The 16,612-nt window shown below is 37.8% G+C and overlaps 1 protein-coding gene and 1 non-coding gene across 2 annotated transcripts in view; both read left to right on the plus strand.

The window, feature by feature from the left end:
• Positions 1-16,612, plus strand: part of myh9a (myosin, heavy chain 9a, non-muscle) — a 53,397-nt gene that overhangs the window by 22,538 nt on the left and 14,247 nt on the right. The window contains exons 5-24 of the mRNA XM_051706571.1: positions 775-868; positions 2,282-2,302; positions 2,700-2,792; positions 2,880-2,943; positions 3,076-3,174; positions 3,286-3,429; positions 4,310-4,405; positions 6,693-6,964; positions 7,083-7,256; positions 7,344-7,517; positions 7,623-7,737; positions 10,826-11,016; positions 11,129-11,250; positions 11,423-11,492; positions 11,605-11,765; positions 12,427-12,535; positions 13,898-14,029; positions 14,127-14,333; positions 15,038-15,175; positions 16,455-16,578. Of these exons, the coding sequence (XP_051562531.1) occupies positions 775-868; positions 2,282-2,302; positions 2,700-2,792; positions 2,880-2,943; positions 3,076-3,174; positions 3,286-3,429; positions 4,310-4,405; positions 6,693-6,964; positions 7,083-7,256; positions 7,344-7,517; positions 7,623-7,737; positions 10,826-11,016; positions 11,129-11,250; positions 11,423-11,492; positions 11,605-11,765; positions 12,427-12,535; positions 13,898-14,029; positions 14,127-14,333; positions 15,038-15,175; positions 16,455-16,578 (2,600 nt within the window). The remainder of the gene's footprint in view (positions 1-774; positions 869-2,281; positions 2,303-2,699; positions 2,793-2,879; positions 2,944-3,075; positions 3,175-3,285; positions 3,430-4,309; positions 4,406-6,692; positions 6,965-7,082; positions 7,257-7,343; positions 7,518-7,622; positions 7,738-10,825; positions 11,017-11,128; positions 11,251-11,422; positions 11,493-11,604; positions 11,766-12,426; positions 12,536-13,897; positions 14,030-14,126; positions 14,334-15,037; positions 15,176-16,454; positions 16,579-16,612) is intronic.
• LOC127446710 (small nucleolar RNA SNORA79) lies at positions 7,823-7,965 on the plus strand. Its single transcript, XR_007898239.1, has one exon. It is a non-coding gene; the product is annotated as a small nucleolar RNA SNORA79 (small nucleolar RNA).

The following is a 16,612-nucleotide window of genomic DNA, read 5'->3' on the forward strand; positions in this document are numbered from 1 at the left end:
TGACTCCAGATAATTGATCAGTCTCTCGACGTCCCCGATTCTTGTAACCAACTTGGAGAATTACGCCTCCATCACCATAATCGATCGACATATTACAGCAAGATCCTCCAGATCCGCTATGACTTTCGCCAGCATTACAGACATGCTCGCCAGTTGCCGCTGAATTTCTCCTGCCGCACCATCCAAACTGAGTCCCTGGTCTGCAGCCTTGTCTGAGGTATCAGCTTGAGCACATAAGTGTCTTTTTTTTTTTTTTTTTTAATATCTCCAGAGCCTGAGGATTTTAAATTGTTTAACATGTTGACTTCTTAGAACAGTTATGTAGCCGAGTGTATCGAATCTCACCGGTTTATGATACAAAAAGAATTAAACTAGCAGAGCTCGTTGTTCACCCATCTGACCCTCATATGGCGCCCTGCGACTCCCCGATTAGTGTTTCACTTTTAAGAAAAAAAGTATCAAAATTAGTCCATGTGACTTATGCGTCACATTGTAAGTCTTGAGAAACAACCTGACATTTAAGTCATTTTTCAGTAAAGAGCTTGACGTCCATTGTGTGTGCATGAGAGAAGCTCATTCACAGTGGCACGCATTTGTCAAAGAAATGTTTAGTTGTTTTAAAAAACAGACCACCGTATTTATTCATAGAGCATCTCCATTTGTGTTCCACAAAGTCAGACAGGTTTGAAACAATAAAGGTAAGTTAAAGAATTTTAGTTTTTGGTATCAAACTATTTTATTTATTTTTTTTTTATTTTTTTTTTTTTTATTCAGAGGTGAATCAGGAGCTGGAAAAACTGAAAACACCAAAAAAGTAATTCAGTACCTTGCATACGTAGCATCATCCTTCAAAACAAAGAAAGATCAAGTGAGTATCGGAGTCCATAGAATTGTGTGCTCATGAGGGTGCAGGTTTGAATTTGGCCTGTGTTATGCCCTAATCCTGATCTTTCCTGTCTACCTCCAATGTCCTGTATATGTATCTGTATAACTCTTTTTGTTATACCCACTTTTAATAGCAACCATTCTATCTCCCTGCTCATACAAAATGTGTTCAGCCTTCTCTTTTTCCCATTTATCATTTCATTAGTGTTTTTTTTTTTCTCTACGGTAGTGATTCTCAACCTTTTTTGGATGAACACCCCCCCCCTCAAGTCATTCCCGTCATTCAAACTAATAATGAAAGTGACAATTTTTATTATATTTCAAAAATAAGTGAAATGACCAATAATATTGCATACTTTGACCCACTGAAATGCTCATTCTACAGTAAGGCATTGATTTTGAGTTGTAAGTTTACTTAACCTTACTGTTGTTAATATATGACATCTATGAAACGTTAACACCTAATTTATGTGGCTAAATTATTCTAACAGTTGTAACTCCCATCAGGTTTTTGATTTCAAATTCGGTCATCTCTTGGAATGTCTGAAGGCAAACAAAACCGTTTATGCCAGTACCGCCCCCGTTGAGAACCCCCTATTCTAAAGGTTCAAAAAAGTCTTCAAAATTAACTTTTTATTTATTAAGGGCTAATATTTGCCCCTAGATTTGGTTTTCAGGGGCATTTTCAGAGGAAGGTAAATCTAACAACAGTTGTTGATGGGAGAAATGTATGTAACCCAAACCAACTTGGAATATTTTTATAACCTTATCCATCAACCATATAAAGTGACATTTATGGGGGAAACTTGAAACAATTAATTGAAATAGAATATGAACAAATGATGTCTGTTGTCTACAAAAACAAACACTAAATACAAAAGTAATTGTAAATGATGTACAATTTATCATATGTCAGTAATTTTGTTTAGCGGATTTACATTTCCCTCCATTTTTGGAGTTGAGTTTTTCTTGTTCAGTTTTCATCTGATTTTAGTAATTGTTCTTTCCTTCAAATACAGTTTCCTATTAGCTACGTATTAAAAGTCTGTAGAGCCACTAAATCCATTCCTAGATAGGTCTAAAATATAATATTATGCAATTTAAAAACAAGAGAACCAGTTTTAAAAAGAGAATTTTTGCACATTTTAAATATCTGGGTAGTTTAACACTTTATGAGATGTTTATGCCCCAAGCCCTGTTTAATTTCTAACCCTAGTTAGAGACTACTCTATCATTTAGACCATAAAAGTTGGAGTTCTGTTTTCACATTCCTATATGAGGTCTAGACCTGTTCTCAAGTGGATCTCTAATGATTATGCAGAAATACTTGCAGTTTTGATCGTGGAATACATTATTTTTGCCTATATTTTAAGACTTTCTGTTTTTCATCCTCCAGAGCAACATCACCTTGTCACATGTGAGTTTTACCTCTCCCAAATTCCTCCCTCTGTCCAACCATATCTTCCTCTACTTTTTAGACACATACACCTCCTTTCCTATTCATGTGACCCTCTGCAGTCTTAATGATATGGTGTTATATTGCAATGTCTCCTAACTGCTTTAGCCAATTTAAATTCTAACACCGCATTAATAGCATTATAAATGCATTGGAAGAATATACTTCAGTTTGCAACTGCTGTAAAAATGGGTGTCAGTTTTCAAAGCTTTTCATTGGTAAATTACTGATCCGGGTCTGTACTGATGTTTTTGGGAATATTTTTGAAGCTATACATTCACTAATGGCTTTCGGGTTTATGCAAAGGTGAACTGTATCTTTTAGATTCCCTTTTGTAATTAAAATTCTATCTGCTAAGGGCGAGTTGGAGAAGCAGTTGCTCCAGGCTAACCCAATTCTCGAGGCCTTTGGTAATGCTAAGACGGTGAAGAATGACAATTCCTCTCGATTCGTAAGTGCACTCAGACAAAAATCCACTTCTCTGAAAGATCACACTAAGCCTCAACACAAATCAATATAAACTTTTTTTATTTTACAGGGAAAGTTCATCAGGATCAACTTTGATGTCAATGGTTACATTGTCGGAGCCAACATTGAGACCTGTATCCTTTTTATTGATTGAAGTCACTTAGAAAACTGAAATATTTATTGTTTGCTTGTTAATATTTTAAAGCTGTGATGCATAATGTAACATGCTGACTTATTCTCTTTATCCCTTAACAAGCAACTTTCAGATCTGTTGGAGAAGTCTCGTGCGATCAGGCAGGCTAAAGATGAGCGAACCTTCCATCTTTTCTATTACTTGCTGTCAGGAGCAAGTGACAAGCTGTACAGTGAGTACCCCCTTACATTTTAGAACCAAAAATCAGTCTCACCATTGGTCTTTTTCTTGCCATTTTAACTCTTTAAGCAAAATTTGTAATGTCATGTTTGTTGTTCTTCAGATGAGCTGTGCCTAGAGGACTACAATAAGTACCGTTTCCTTACAAATGGAAACGTGACCATTCCTGGACAACAGGATAAAGAAATGTTTGCAGAAACCATAGATGCCTTCAGGATTATGGGCATCCCTGAGGATGAGCAGACTGGTATGGAGACTTGGAACAATGCATGCTTTCATCTGTGGATATTCTAAAAAGCATTTAATCGCCTAAAATGGGTCAAATGTGTTAAATGTGTCATGGGTTTGGGTGAAGTTCACCAGTTTCTCAAGTTGGAGTTTGTGGCTTTCATGTGTTGGAAAACTAGTTTTATGGCCAAAACAAACTCTACGTAAGTATGTGAACGGAGATGCTTCTAGCTACGCAAGTTAGATTTTGTGCACTGTTGTGTTCCAATATGTGTCTGATCACAATTCAGAATACAATGTAACGCCTTGCATTCTCAATGTTGCCACAAGGGTCACTATTCTACTGTGAGTTTTGTCTTAAGCCAACTACCATCATGGTGCAGTATTAGATTGAAGAGGTTATTGCTGAGCAAGTAAGTTGGTCAGTATTTACAGCAACTAAACACGTACAGTTCAATGGCACAGACATTTGAAGGTAACTCTATTGCACCCTTGAGCACTGAGGTTTGTTCTTGCCACGGTAACACGAACTCATGTTTGCAATAAGGTGGCCTAGTGCTCGCATCTGTCATGTACTTGCGTAGAATATGTCTCGGCCTTAGTTTTATTGGTGATATCTGAAGTTTGGGGTTTTGAGCTGAGTGGTGAAATGCTATTATCTCAGGTCTGTTAAGGTGCAACACAATGTCCTAATGAGCGACAGGACATTTTGTTAATAGTTGTTTCTATTTCTGTTGTGTTATGGTGGGTAGTCCCACCCACAGTGAGAACTCATTGGTCTTAAATCCTGCTTGATGTTTAATAATATACAATGTAATGTTTGATTTGTGTGGCTGTGATTTGAACTTGTGCCTGGTTAAGACACTGTGTAAGGTATGTTCTTTGCTAATGTGTCTCAGGTCTGTTGAAAGTGGTGTCTGCAGTGCTGCAGCTGGGAAATATGAGTTTTAAAAAAGAACGCAGCTCGGACCAGGCCTCCATGCCCGACGACACAGGTTTAATTTTTTTTTTTCATTTAACTTCCAAATTAAGCATTTTGATCATAATTTCATTGCTAATTTATTATATATTCTGCCAATCATCACAGTGGGTCTTGTTCACTAAAAAAATGCGTACACAATTTTCTGTGTGCTTTTAAAAAAAAAAAAAAAATATTCATGGCAAATTTCTGCCAGATTCATTACAGGTGCATGTGCACATTAGTTTTTATCTTCATTTTAATGTTTATGAATCCAGATTGTTCTAAATAAATCGTGCCTTCACAGTTAGTAATTTGCATAAAACATGCCCAAACGATCTCCATTTTAAGCAAGAAATTCGAGTAAAGCCAAGTGCCATTCACAAAACCAGTTGAAACAAGTGGATGACCGATTATAGTGCCAAGGCCGATAAAATGGCCTCTCTTCTGAATATTATTATTATTTTTTTTTTTAATTATCTGCATCGGCCGATTTAAGACCACGAGGGCACCTAGAGTCGCCTGCTTGAATGTAAAGGAGATGTATACAGTACTGCCGCTCCCTATATGCATATTACACCGTCTGCGTAGGAGGCCAACTCAATGGGGGGGCTCCAGAAACTCTACCGGCTGCCCTTTCTTACACATTATACATTATTGCTAATGCGCATATGCCATCTGTGGTTGCTGGACTACCGTGTGCACTGTTAATATATTAGGAAGGAGGAAATAATTTATGTGCAAATACATTACTAAAATTGACTAAACAGAAATCGGAAGAAACCTCTATCTGCCATTCTTTTGGGTTTTTTTTTTTTTACGTTTCTTTTTTACAAAGTTAGTTTTGTGTGAAAGAGTAAATATAGTGGGAGAGTTTATTTATTGCAATTTTATGTGTGTTATTTACTATATTAAATTGTGATATCAGTCACCCTGCTCTCTGGATATCGGCATTGACTATTTAAAAAAAAAAAAAAAAAAAAAAAAAGTCGACCACTAGTTGAAACGCATTTTTTATATAGACCTAGACTACACGTTTTCAGCTGCAGATCGAGCATATTTTTTGTAGCTCTAAAGTAAAACTTATTGTAGGGTCACCTATTCAATTTCAACTAATAATTAGGGATGTTGATCTAACATGTAAATTCAGTATGAGAGATATAAAATATGTATAAAAAGGGGGTTGGGCCAACTCTATAAAAGGGGGGTGTCACTTCCACTCACGGTTACGTTTAGGGAAAGGGTTAGGTTAGGGGCTCCCAATAGCTTTGCTTGTGGTTTGGAGCTCCTGCATCTTTTTGGAGCTCTGCCTGCAGCTATATATCCTTCTCACCAACGGAGCCATTCAAGCTTGAAGTACCACCTGTTTTCTCTGGAGGTCAGTAAGCAAAACTCCAGCTGTATAAGCAAGGCGCAGTACAGGGAACAAACCTCACTCAGCGCATAAAATGAGGACTGACTCGTTCTTGCGTTCTAACACAGCTTGGAGCACAAATCTGAAGGCAGAGATCTGAAGAAGTGTTTTTCTAAGTTTCAAACTATGTTTAACTTGAGACAGCGACCTAAAAACAGTATGTTTATGACACGACACAACCAAAGTGAGACGCTCAAGGCGTTCGTCTGACGCAGGTGTACATTGACATGTCCTTGGACAAAAGCCCTTAAGTCTTAGACTGATTGACTAATTAAATTGCAAAATGTATTGCTGTGAACTCCAGGCGAATGATAGGCTTATGTCAATAATATGTAAATAAACAATATATTGGATTCTAAAGCCACTTTTTGTGCTGTCTTTTCAGTACTTTACTCGTCTGTCACAATGTGATGCATTTTAATTTTTTTATAATGTAAATTTTATTTGTAATTTGAAATATAACCATTTATAATTATTTCATCATTATACATTAAATTATTTGAGGGGCTTTAATTGCTATTGATTAAATTAAGTGATTGACAGCCCTATTAATAATATATAAAAGAACATTTTGTCTGACCACATTCCATGTTTTTAATGCTTCAGGAATCTGATTGTTGCTTCCATGTGTTTGCAGTTGCTTCTAAATATAAATGTCTGAAAATCGTTAATTTAAGTGCAGACTTATTGATGAATCGTGATTTCCAAGTCAAAATATTTATACGCAGGTTTTCGTGTGCGATTTAGTGAATGAGGCCTGTTGTTTAGTTCCCCCATTTGGTTTTCATCTTAAATAGTAAACTTACAGGTTAGGCTTATTGATTTCTCAAAACCCCCATTAAAGCGTTTTAAACCACACTTTGCATATGTTTCATTAAATCAGCCCTAAATGTCCAACTTCTCTCATTAGCTGCCCAGAAGGTGTCCCACCTCATGGGCATGAACGTGACAGAGTTCACACGTGCCATACTCATGCCACGCATCAAAGTGGGCCGTGATTTCGTTCAGAAGGCTCAGACTCAGGAACAAGCTGAGTTTGCTGTGGAGGCTCTGGCCAAAGCCACGTATGAGAGACTGTTCCGCTGGCTGGTTATGCGCATCAACAAAGCTCTAGACAAGACCAAGCGTCAGGGAGCTTCTTTCATCGGAATCCTGGATATCGCCGGATTTGAGATCTTTGAGGTGCGAACAGTTGGTTGGAAAGCATTTTGTGATCAAGATTAATCTTCCAGACATCTTAATTTGAGAAATCTAAATTCTGATTGACCATTTTACTGAAATCTCACTTTTCTCTCTGCAGTTGAACTCCTTTGAGCAGCTCTGTATCAACTACACCAATGAGAAGCTTCAGCAGCTGTTCAACCACACTATGTTCGTCCTAGAGCAGGAGGAGTATCAGCGGGAAGGCATTGAATGGAGCTTCATTGACTTTGGCCTCGACTTGCAGCCCTGTATTGAACTGATTGAGAAGCCTGTGGGTTTATTTTTTCCCCTCTAAACTTTTGTAGAATCATTTGTTCAATCATTTTTGAGACATTGACAAGCTTATGTCATTTCTCAGACTGGTCCTCCAGGCATCCTAGCTCTTTTGGATGAAGAGTGCTGGTTCCCCAAAGCCACTGATAAGTCATTTGTGGAGAAAGTTGTCCAGGAACTGGGCAATAACCCCAAATTCCAAAAACCCAAGAAGCTCAAAGATGATGCCGACTTCTGTGTTATTCACTATGCTGGAAAAGTGAGAGCTCTTAAGAATCTTTGAGGATTTATGACCTTTAGTTAATTAACCCTTCTTGGAATGCTTTAAGTGTTTCATATACCGGTTTTGTTTTGTCTATTACAGGTCGATTACAAAGCAAATGCATGGCTAATGAAAAACATGGACCCTCTGAATGACAATGTGGCCACTCTGCTCAATCAGTCAACAGACAAGTTTGTGTCTGAGCTCTGGAGAGATGGTACGAGACTTTTGAAGGCAATACACTTACAGGTTTAAGGATGTATTATTAGTTTGTTCAAGATTGTGGATGGTCCTCATGAATTTGATGACAATCCACCTGCTACATTGAGCTTTTGTGTGCCAGGCTTTTAGGTCATCATAGAGCAAAATGAGTCTCGTTTTACCAGTGTGTATTATGCAGGTGGTCTGCTACTGTTCATACTGGACACTAAAAGACTCCACAGTTCAGCATGAAAATTCTTAAAGGAATTTACTGGGTTCAATACAAGTTAAGCTCAATCGACAGCATTTGTGATATGATGTTAATTACCACTTAGGTAGTTTTCTCATCCTTTAAAAAAATAAATCACATGTACACTAAGGCACTTGCAATGGAAGTAAACGTGGCCCATCCACAAAATATTGAACTACAGTTTCAAATGTATAGCTGCAAAATTTGAACACATTGTGTTAATGACTCCAGTGTGATAGATATTTAAACTTTGTAAACTCTTATTGTCTGCTTGCGTTCATGATGTTTGGCGATTATGAAAATCTAAATTAGCTTTTCTATCAAACTAACCGGAGAAGTTACACCCCGTTATCTCGTATTTGCACTCTGTATGGACAAAAGTGTCGAGTGTTTAATTCAGATGTTTATTTAACTGTTGCCTCGAGCATATGACTGAACACAAAATTATGTATTAAGTCCCCTTTCTGCTGGACAGAGTGGATTGTGAGGGAGGTTAATATGCTCTGTGACCTATATGAGAGTGGAGTGTTGAGGTCCTTTTGAAAATATGGTTCAACATTTTGGGATTCCCAGGTCTCAGTTCTTTAGGTATTGACAGCTGCGCCACCTGCTCTGTACTATTTTTGGGAGTAGCATACACCCTTCTAAAGTGGCAGATACTCTGGGAGTGGTGATTTACTGCTTTTGGAAAAGGTCATGAGGCATCAGTGTATTACTCCCTGCTAATTCAGAGTCTGGGGGACGGAGCTTCGGCTTCTCAAGAGATTATGGGAGAAAGATGTTCGGGGAGAAGGGTTTAATTTTATACAATTTGATTCCACATTTTCTGATATGTTTGTTTAATTTGTTGAATGGAATCAATCAATTGTTAATACAAATTTTCCTATGTACAGTTCTATGGGCTGCCATAGACTCCCATTGTGGAGGAATAATAATAATACTAACTGATACAATAGGTGCCACAGCACCTTCGGTGCTTAACCCCTAATAAAAGCCTTCTGCTATGTTCTTTTGTGAAACCAGGTGTGTAATGACACCTTAATGATAATATACTGACGTTACCCACAAGTAGTAACATCGGTGATGAATAACTAGACATTCATACACATAGAACAGTAGTCCCACTGTAAAAATGATGTAGACACCTTTACAGGACAAATATATATAATGTTAAGTTATTTTTATGGAATTTAAGTGCAATTATTTCGGCCTTTTAAACTCTTTGGACGCTGGCACAGTTTACTTCCATTGTAAATGCCTTAAGCCGTGGTCACGCTACTCTTCACTCTCAATTCACTTCCTTTTTTATGCATCTGAATGTGGGAGACCGGAAACAAAAGCAGAAATTTTGTTTTCTGCTGAAGTTTTGTGAACATGTGAACCAATAGAACTTTAAAACATCATGGACCCAGATTGGCCTGGTTGCTAGGGGGGTAGAGTCACATGGGATAACCTCCTCATGGTTATGTGTGTTTCTCGCTCTCGGTGGAGCGTGTGGCGAGTTGTGCGTGGATGCCGCGGAGTATAGCGTGAGTCTCCACATGCTGTGAAGCCTCCTCGCGCGCTACGTCTCCGGTAACTCGCTCAAGCCACGTGATGAGATGCGCAGATTGACTTCTCAGATGCAGAGGCAACAGAGATTCGTCCTCTGCCACCCGGACTGAGGCAAGTCACTATGCCACTACGAGGACTTAGTGCATTGGGAATTGGGGAGAAGATAAAAAAACATCATGGACCAACCTCTTGACTCAATTCAAACAAACAAACAAACAGTTGTGGGTAAGAATGTATTACATGTAATATGAATTACGTAATCAGTTTACAAAAACCAAGTACTTGTAATTAATTAAATTACATTTTAAAATACTCATCGATTAGTTACTTAATATATTACCTGGTTACATATTTGTTGATCCCTCTAATTCATCTTACAGCTGATATAATGTACGTTCGGTAAGTCTTCGAGTGTTTTGGAATTGCGCACAGTCCTGATACTAGCTACCAGCACACTGAAGATGGAGCGGTAATCCACACACAAATTCTGGACCGATGCATTAGTGTGGTAAAGTTAGTTTTAGTTCCGCAAATTGCTTTGCTTCAAAAATGTACATTTTAATATTTTTGCAACAATTTGACTTTTTTTTTTTACAAAAAAAATGTATGACATTGTTATACAAATATAACTGATCTAATCTGTTAACACATGGTGTTTGTAATGCTAAAATTGAGTAAAACACACAAAATCGTCAATTCCCATATTTTGATCCATTAAGTAAACTTTTCTTTTAATGCATTTACCGGTAAGCAAAATTGTCAGAATGGTACAAGTTTACACTATTCAAATGCATGTGACATGAAATAAACAAGAATTAGGTCAGAAGTAATCCAAAAGCAGTCAGATTAGATTACTTTAAAAATGTTATCCAAGAGCATGTTACTGACAACAATTTTAGTCATTTGATTTGTAATCTTGTTCTGATTACAAATTACAAGTACTCTACACAGCACTGAATACAAAATTCATGTCTCAAAGCTGCATGTTTTTGTTGCAGGTAATTTATAGTAGATGGTATGTTAACATTTTAAATATATTATTTATTTTTAATTAAAACTAGAAACCCTTGAGTCTGATGTCTTATTCTGTCTGTCATGGTGTCCTCAGTCATTTTTCATGCTCAGCCTAGTGTGTCCGCAGCTTTACTCTAACACTGAAAATTGAGGGATGAGTCAATTATTTTGTTTGGTTATCAAATTTATGCAACAAATGCTTGACCTTAACATGTATTGAACCTGGAGCATTCCTTTTCTTGTTGGTTTCCTGTGCCATGTTCTGATTTTCTCTCATCTTTATTAGTGGACAGAATTGTGGGATTGGACAAAGTGGCAGGAATGGCTGAATCAATGCATGGAGCTGTCAAGACCCGTAAGGGCATGTTTCGTACAGTGGGACAGCTGTACAAAGAGCAGCTCACAAATCTGATGACCACCCTCAGAAACACCAACCCCAACTTTGTCCGATGCATTATCCCCAACCATGAGAAGAAGGTGTGATGGAATTAAATTTGCTCTCCATCCCGACAAGTAGTGTACTGAAAAGGGCTTTTTCTATTTATTTTTTTTATATGGTTTCACACAATAATTAACTCCTCTCTTTTAGGCTGGTAAATTGGCACATAACCTGGTTCTAGATCAACTAAAGTGTAATGGAGTTCTAGAAGGAATTCGGATCTGTAGACAAGGGTTCCCCAACCGCATTGTCTTCCAGGAGTTTAGACAAAGGTGTGCATTTATAGCTGGATAAAGTTTCAATATTTTTTTGAATGAATGGCACACTTCAATTACTTGCAGTGTGTAATTATTTAGTTAGACATGACAATTTAATTTCTTTAGGCCTCTTTAACTCCCGTTGTCCTTCTAGCCTTTACATACTTTTTCCCCATTGTACTTTCAGATATGAGATCCTCACACCAAATGCAATCCCCAAGGGATTTATGGATGGAAAGCAGGCCTGTGTCCTTATGGTAACAGATGATGACCTCTTAACTCTTCAGTTTGTCAATCAACTTTCTATTAAAATGTGTAAACGTGTCTCTCACATGTAGATCAAGTGCATATATAATAATTCTCTCTTAGATCAAGGCCCTGGAACTGGATTCTAACTTATACCGTATAGGTCAGAGTAAGGTGTTCTTCAGGGCTGGAGTTCTTGCCCACCTAGAGGAAGAGAGAGACCTGAAGATCACTGAAGTTATCATCAACTTTCAGGCGTGGTGTAGAGGCTATGTTGCTAGGAGGTATAGACTCTCTCTCTCTCTTTTTTTTTTTTTTTTTATCCCAATTTGGAATGCCCAATTCCCACTACTTAGTAGGTCCTTGTGGTGGCACGGTTGCGCTCCTCAATCCGGTTAGCAGAGGACATGTCTCAGTTGCCTTTTGAGACCGTCAATCCACGCATCTTATCATGTGGCTCGTTGTGCATGACACCGCAGAGACTCCGCATTTGGAGGCTCATGCACAACTTGCTACACGCCCCATTGAGAGCGAAAACCATGAGGAGGTAACCCCATATGACTCTACCCTCCCTAGCAACCGGGCCAGTTTGGTTGCTTAGTAGACCTGGCTGGAGTCACTCAGCACACCCTGGATTCCAACTCGCGACTCCAGGGGTGGTAGTCAGCGTCAATACTCGCTGAGCTACCCAGGCCCCCCAGGAGGTATAGACTTAACATTTTATGGATCTCCTTCCCATGACCTTACAGCTATTGGGATTTGAGAATTGCAAGACAAAATAATTGTTTGCAAAATTTTAATAGCTTTAACTGAATGTTGTCCTAGACAACAAATGATTCAAGATGTCTGAGCCGTACAAAATTCTAATGAGGTGTTAATTGAACAGGGTTGCCTGACAATGAGAACAACGCTTGATGTTTTTTTTTTTTGTTTTTTTGTACATAGAGCCTTTGCCAAGAGACAGCAGCAGCTGACGGCCATGAGGGTAATCCAGCGAAACTGTGCGGCCTATTTGAAATTGAGGAACTGGCAGTGGTGGAGACTCTTTACCAAGGTACATATCCAACAATTAAATAACCTCTACTATGATGTACTAACATGTTTTCAGTTTCCGAGTTAAGTCATATTTATTTTATTTTCTTGGGCTTAAATAGTTCACCCAAAAATGAAAATTCTCTCATTTATCCTACCCTCACGTCATCCCAGATGTGTATTACTTTTTTCTTCTGCAGTACACAAGTGATGCTTTTTAGAAGAATATCTGGAGATATATCTAGGTCCATACAATGCAAGTGAATGGGGTCCAAAACTTTAAACTCAAAGGCAGCATAAAAGTAATCCATAAGACTCCAGTGGTTTAATCAATGTCTTCTGAAGTGATCAAATTGTATTTGGGTGAGAACAGACCAAAATATAACTCCTTTTTTACTATAAATCTTGACATCTGCAGTCTCCTTGGCGATCATGATTTCAAGCTCTTTTACACTTCCTAGCGCTCTGCACATGCGTTAAGCACTAGGAAGTGCAATCTAGCTTGAAATCATGATTGTGCTTGGAGACTGCAATGGCAAGATTTATAGTGAAAAAGGAATTATATATTGGCCTGTTCTCACCCAAAATCAACTGGATCACTTAAGAAGACATGAATTAAACCACTGGAGTCTTATGGATTACTTTTATGCTGATTTTAAGTGCTTCTTGTAGCTTTTAAAATTTTGGTCGCCGTTCACTTGCATTATCTCAGTTCGGTAGGCACCTTTTTATTCTTCAAAAAGGTGGTAAATGTCGGAAAGCTGAAATTCTTGAAAAAAATAAATGTTGGCATAAATAGTTTGGAATAATTTCTTTAAAAATAAGCAGTGAAATCTAGTTTAAAATATTAATATTTGGAAAAACCAACATGCAGGTAGCCATTCTGTATTGTCAAAACGTAAAACAGAGGACCCATTTAGACCCTCATGACTGTGTGTGAAATTGAAAACACGAGATTATTGATCTTTTTAAGAAAAAGCACATTTTGTTCAGGTCAAATGGAGTAACTCTAAGACAACTTGATATTCGTAGTTGTGATTAATTTGTTTGAAAAGAACAATTAAGTTTTGAACACTTGTGTTTATTCAAGGATAAGCAAAGTATTTTATTTTTTTTTTTTTTTAAGTCATTATAATTTTTTTTAAATTGCCATGTTAAAATGCTAATGTTTTTCAAAAACATGTGAAACAAACATGGACACTATTACATTTCTACTAACTTTATTCATGTTTACACTATTTAAATATTTCTAATTATCTTTTGACCAACCTTATTTTTCAATGACAAATTTTTCGCTAGGTTTATACATTTGTATAGCTTTATGATGTATGTTTGTTAGTAGAGACAATGATGAAAACATTGTCTCTGTCACTTGGTTCTTTAGGTGAAGCCTTTACTACAGGTGACCAGAGAGGGAGAGGAAATGGCTGCTAAAGAGGAAGAGTTTGCAAAAATGAAGGAGAGACAGCAGCAGGCTGAAGACCAGCTGAAAGAGTTTGAGGCCAAACAAAAGCAGGTATATATGCCTGTCTTTGCAGATCGAAGTGCCTCTACAGCATATGTTTTTATGCCACTCTGAGATTGTGTCTATAATCGTATCTTTTATTCACCAGTTAAATGCAGAGAAGTTGGCGCTACAGGAGCAGTTGCAGGCGGAGACAGAGCTGTGTCAAGAGGCTGAAGAGATGAGGGTTCGTCTTGTTGCACGCCAGCAGGAGCTGGAAGAGATCCTGCATGACCTGGAGTCTCGTTTAGAGGAAGAAGAGGAGAGGGTCACGCAGTTTCAAGCAGAGAGGAAGAAGATGCAACAGAACATTGCGGTGAGGAAGGAGAGGCAGGGCCGTAACCACCACAGACACTATGTTAAGATTAGAGGTCAATCAATATGGGTTTTTAATGGTAGATGCGCTGTTATTTGTAGACATTAGTCTTGAACATTTTTTCTATAGAGTATCCGTTTTATAGAGCTCAACATTCAGGTTCCGGAATTAAAAAGCCTATTTTCTCCAGAGGCTAATTTATTTTGAATAATAACTGACAGCTTTAAAGACAGACAATACCGTAAGTTCTGAGGATGTAAATCGACGTTGAAACCATCAATTCATGTTTTAACTTATGCTTTTTGCTATTAAATTTTTTTTTTTTTTTTTTTTTTTTAAAGACCGTTTATTTCCCAGTGATGAACTACACTGCCCATGAATCCTGAAGAGAAAACATCCAATCAAAGAATCATCGACTAGCTGTTTGGTTTGATACATGTCCTAGCACTCCTAATGACTAATTTAAGACTCTATGGGAAAATATACTTCGGAAACAAAGAGAGCTGAAAAAGTGGGCAGGTGCTGCTGCACTCTATAGAACTTTTTGGGGTCGGTAGGTTCTTTAAGCTTAATTATGTTATTTGAGAAATAACACAATTATGTCATGCTGAAGCTGGCAGGGAGTAAGGCAGAGTATTGCTACCTTGAGATGATGGCAGATGATGTAAATCTGGATTAGCAAGAACCTTAAATCTTTTTTTCAGGACCTGGAGCAGCAGCTGGATGAGGAGGAAGCGGCCAGACAAAAGCTGCAGTTAGAGAAAGTCACCATGGATTCCAAGCTGAAGAAGACTGAGGAGGACATTATGCTTATTGATGATCAGAACGTCAAACTCTCCAAGGTTGGACAAAAATGAATTATGCTTTTGCAAACCTTTTTTCAGTGTTAATACTTTTCTGTCCCAGCTTAATATGCAGAGACGACTATAGGTAAGCCATTCATAGGTTAATTTTCTTAAACCGTGAACACAGTGTCTCTGTGGTGCTTTGAAAATTCCTCTGAGCAACGCATTTAGACCCACTCCACCAGTGGTGTGAGTTGGGGGCAGGACTATCTTTTTGTTTGACCAATGCCAGGTTAGGGGCGTATTTAGAAAGCTGTTTTGAAACTGTTTATTTTTGCTATTCCATTCAGTGGCGCTAGTGTGGCAGAAATTCCATACTTCTGGGTTCAATACAAGTTAAGCTGAATCATCAGGATTTGAGGCATAATGTTGATTACCACAAAAGTTAATTTCGACTTGGTGTTACCCAGGTTGTTTTTTTTTTTGTTTTTTTTTTTTAAGAACAACCAGGCCCTTAAAATGGAAGTGAATGAGGCCAATCTGTAAACTTTAAAGGTGCACTCAGTAACTTTTGACTTTGTGTCCTTTTGGACTTGCACTGACACCTGGCAGCATGGATGCAGCATAATTTAAAATCAATAGTTTTCAGTTTCAGATGCCATTGTGGAAATGTAGTATTCACAGTCAGTCATGATTACTTTAATCAAGTGAGAGTCAAATAACAGGACTGTTACAGAGATTAAGCCAGTAGTATTCTGCTGGTCATGTGATTCTAACATGGCAGCCCCCATGTGCGGACCCTTTCCATGTAGAATAAAATGCTTTTATAAGGTTACTGATATGACTGGAGTCTTTTTAGTGGTTATGATTTCCTACATGTATTGCTAAATTAAAATATATCTTTAGGAGTCAAACTTTTTTAATGAGGAAAAAATGACACTTTTTTTTAACAAATAGTTCAGCCACAAAACAAATGATGTGTTAATATGAATTTTGTGCGATTTATAAAATCGCTTAACCTTTTCTGTGTAAAGTTATTTCCGATTTTACAACTTCATTGCCATGACATAATGACGTAAACCCTAAAATAGTATATTTAATGAAATTATAAACGTCACATCTCTGCCTGTATACCCTCCAAAAATTGGCCCTGTTCACTTCCAATGTAAGTGCCCCACTTTAACCACCATTTTGACTTAAAGATCTTTTATTTTTTTGGTAATCAACATTATGCCACAAATGCTTTCGATTGAGCTTACATTTTATTGAACCAGGACTTTTTCCTTGGTGTTTTGTCCTGGTGGTGACCATTGTGTACCTGTAACTATGTTTATAGGAGAAAAAGCAACTGGAAGAGCGACTCGCTGAGTTCACCTCTAACCTTGCTGAGGAGGAGGAGAAATCAAAGAGTTTACAGAAACTCAAGAACAAACATGAGGCCATGATTACAGACCTGGAGGGTAAGTAGTGGTCTATCCAGAACCCTGAAATAAG

This window comes from Myxocyprinus asiaticus, chromosome 9 (assembly GCF_019703515.2).
Source record: "Myxocyprinus asiaticus isolate MX2 ecotype Aquarium Trade chromosome 9, UBuf_Myxa_2, whole genome shotgun sequence".
NCBI classification, from domain to species: domain Eukaryota; kingdom Metazoa; phylum Chordata; class Actinopteri; order Cypriniformes; family Catostomidae; genus Myxocyprinus; species Myxocyprinus asiaticus.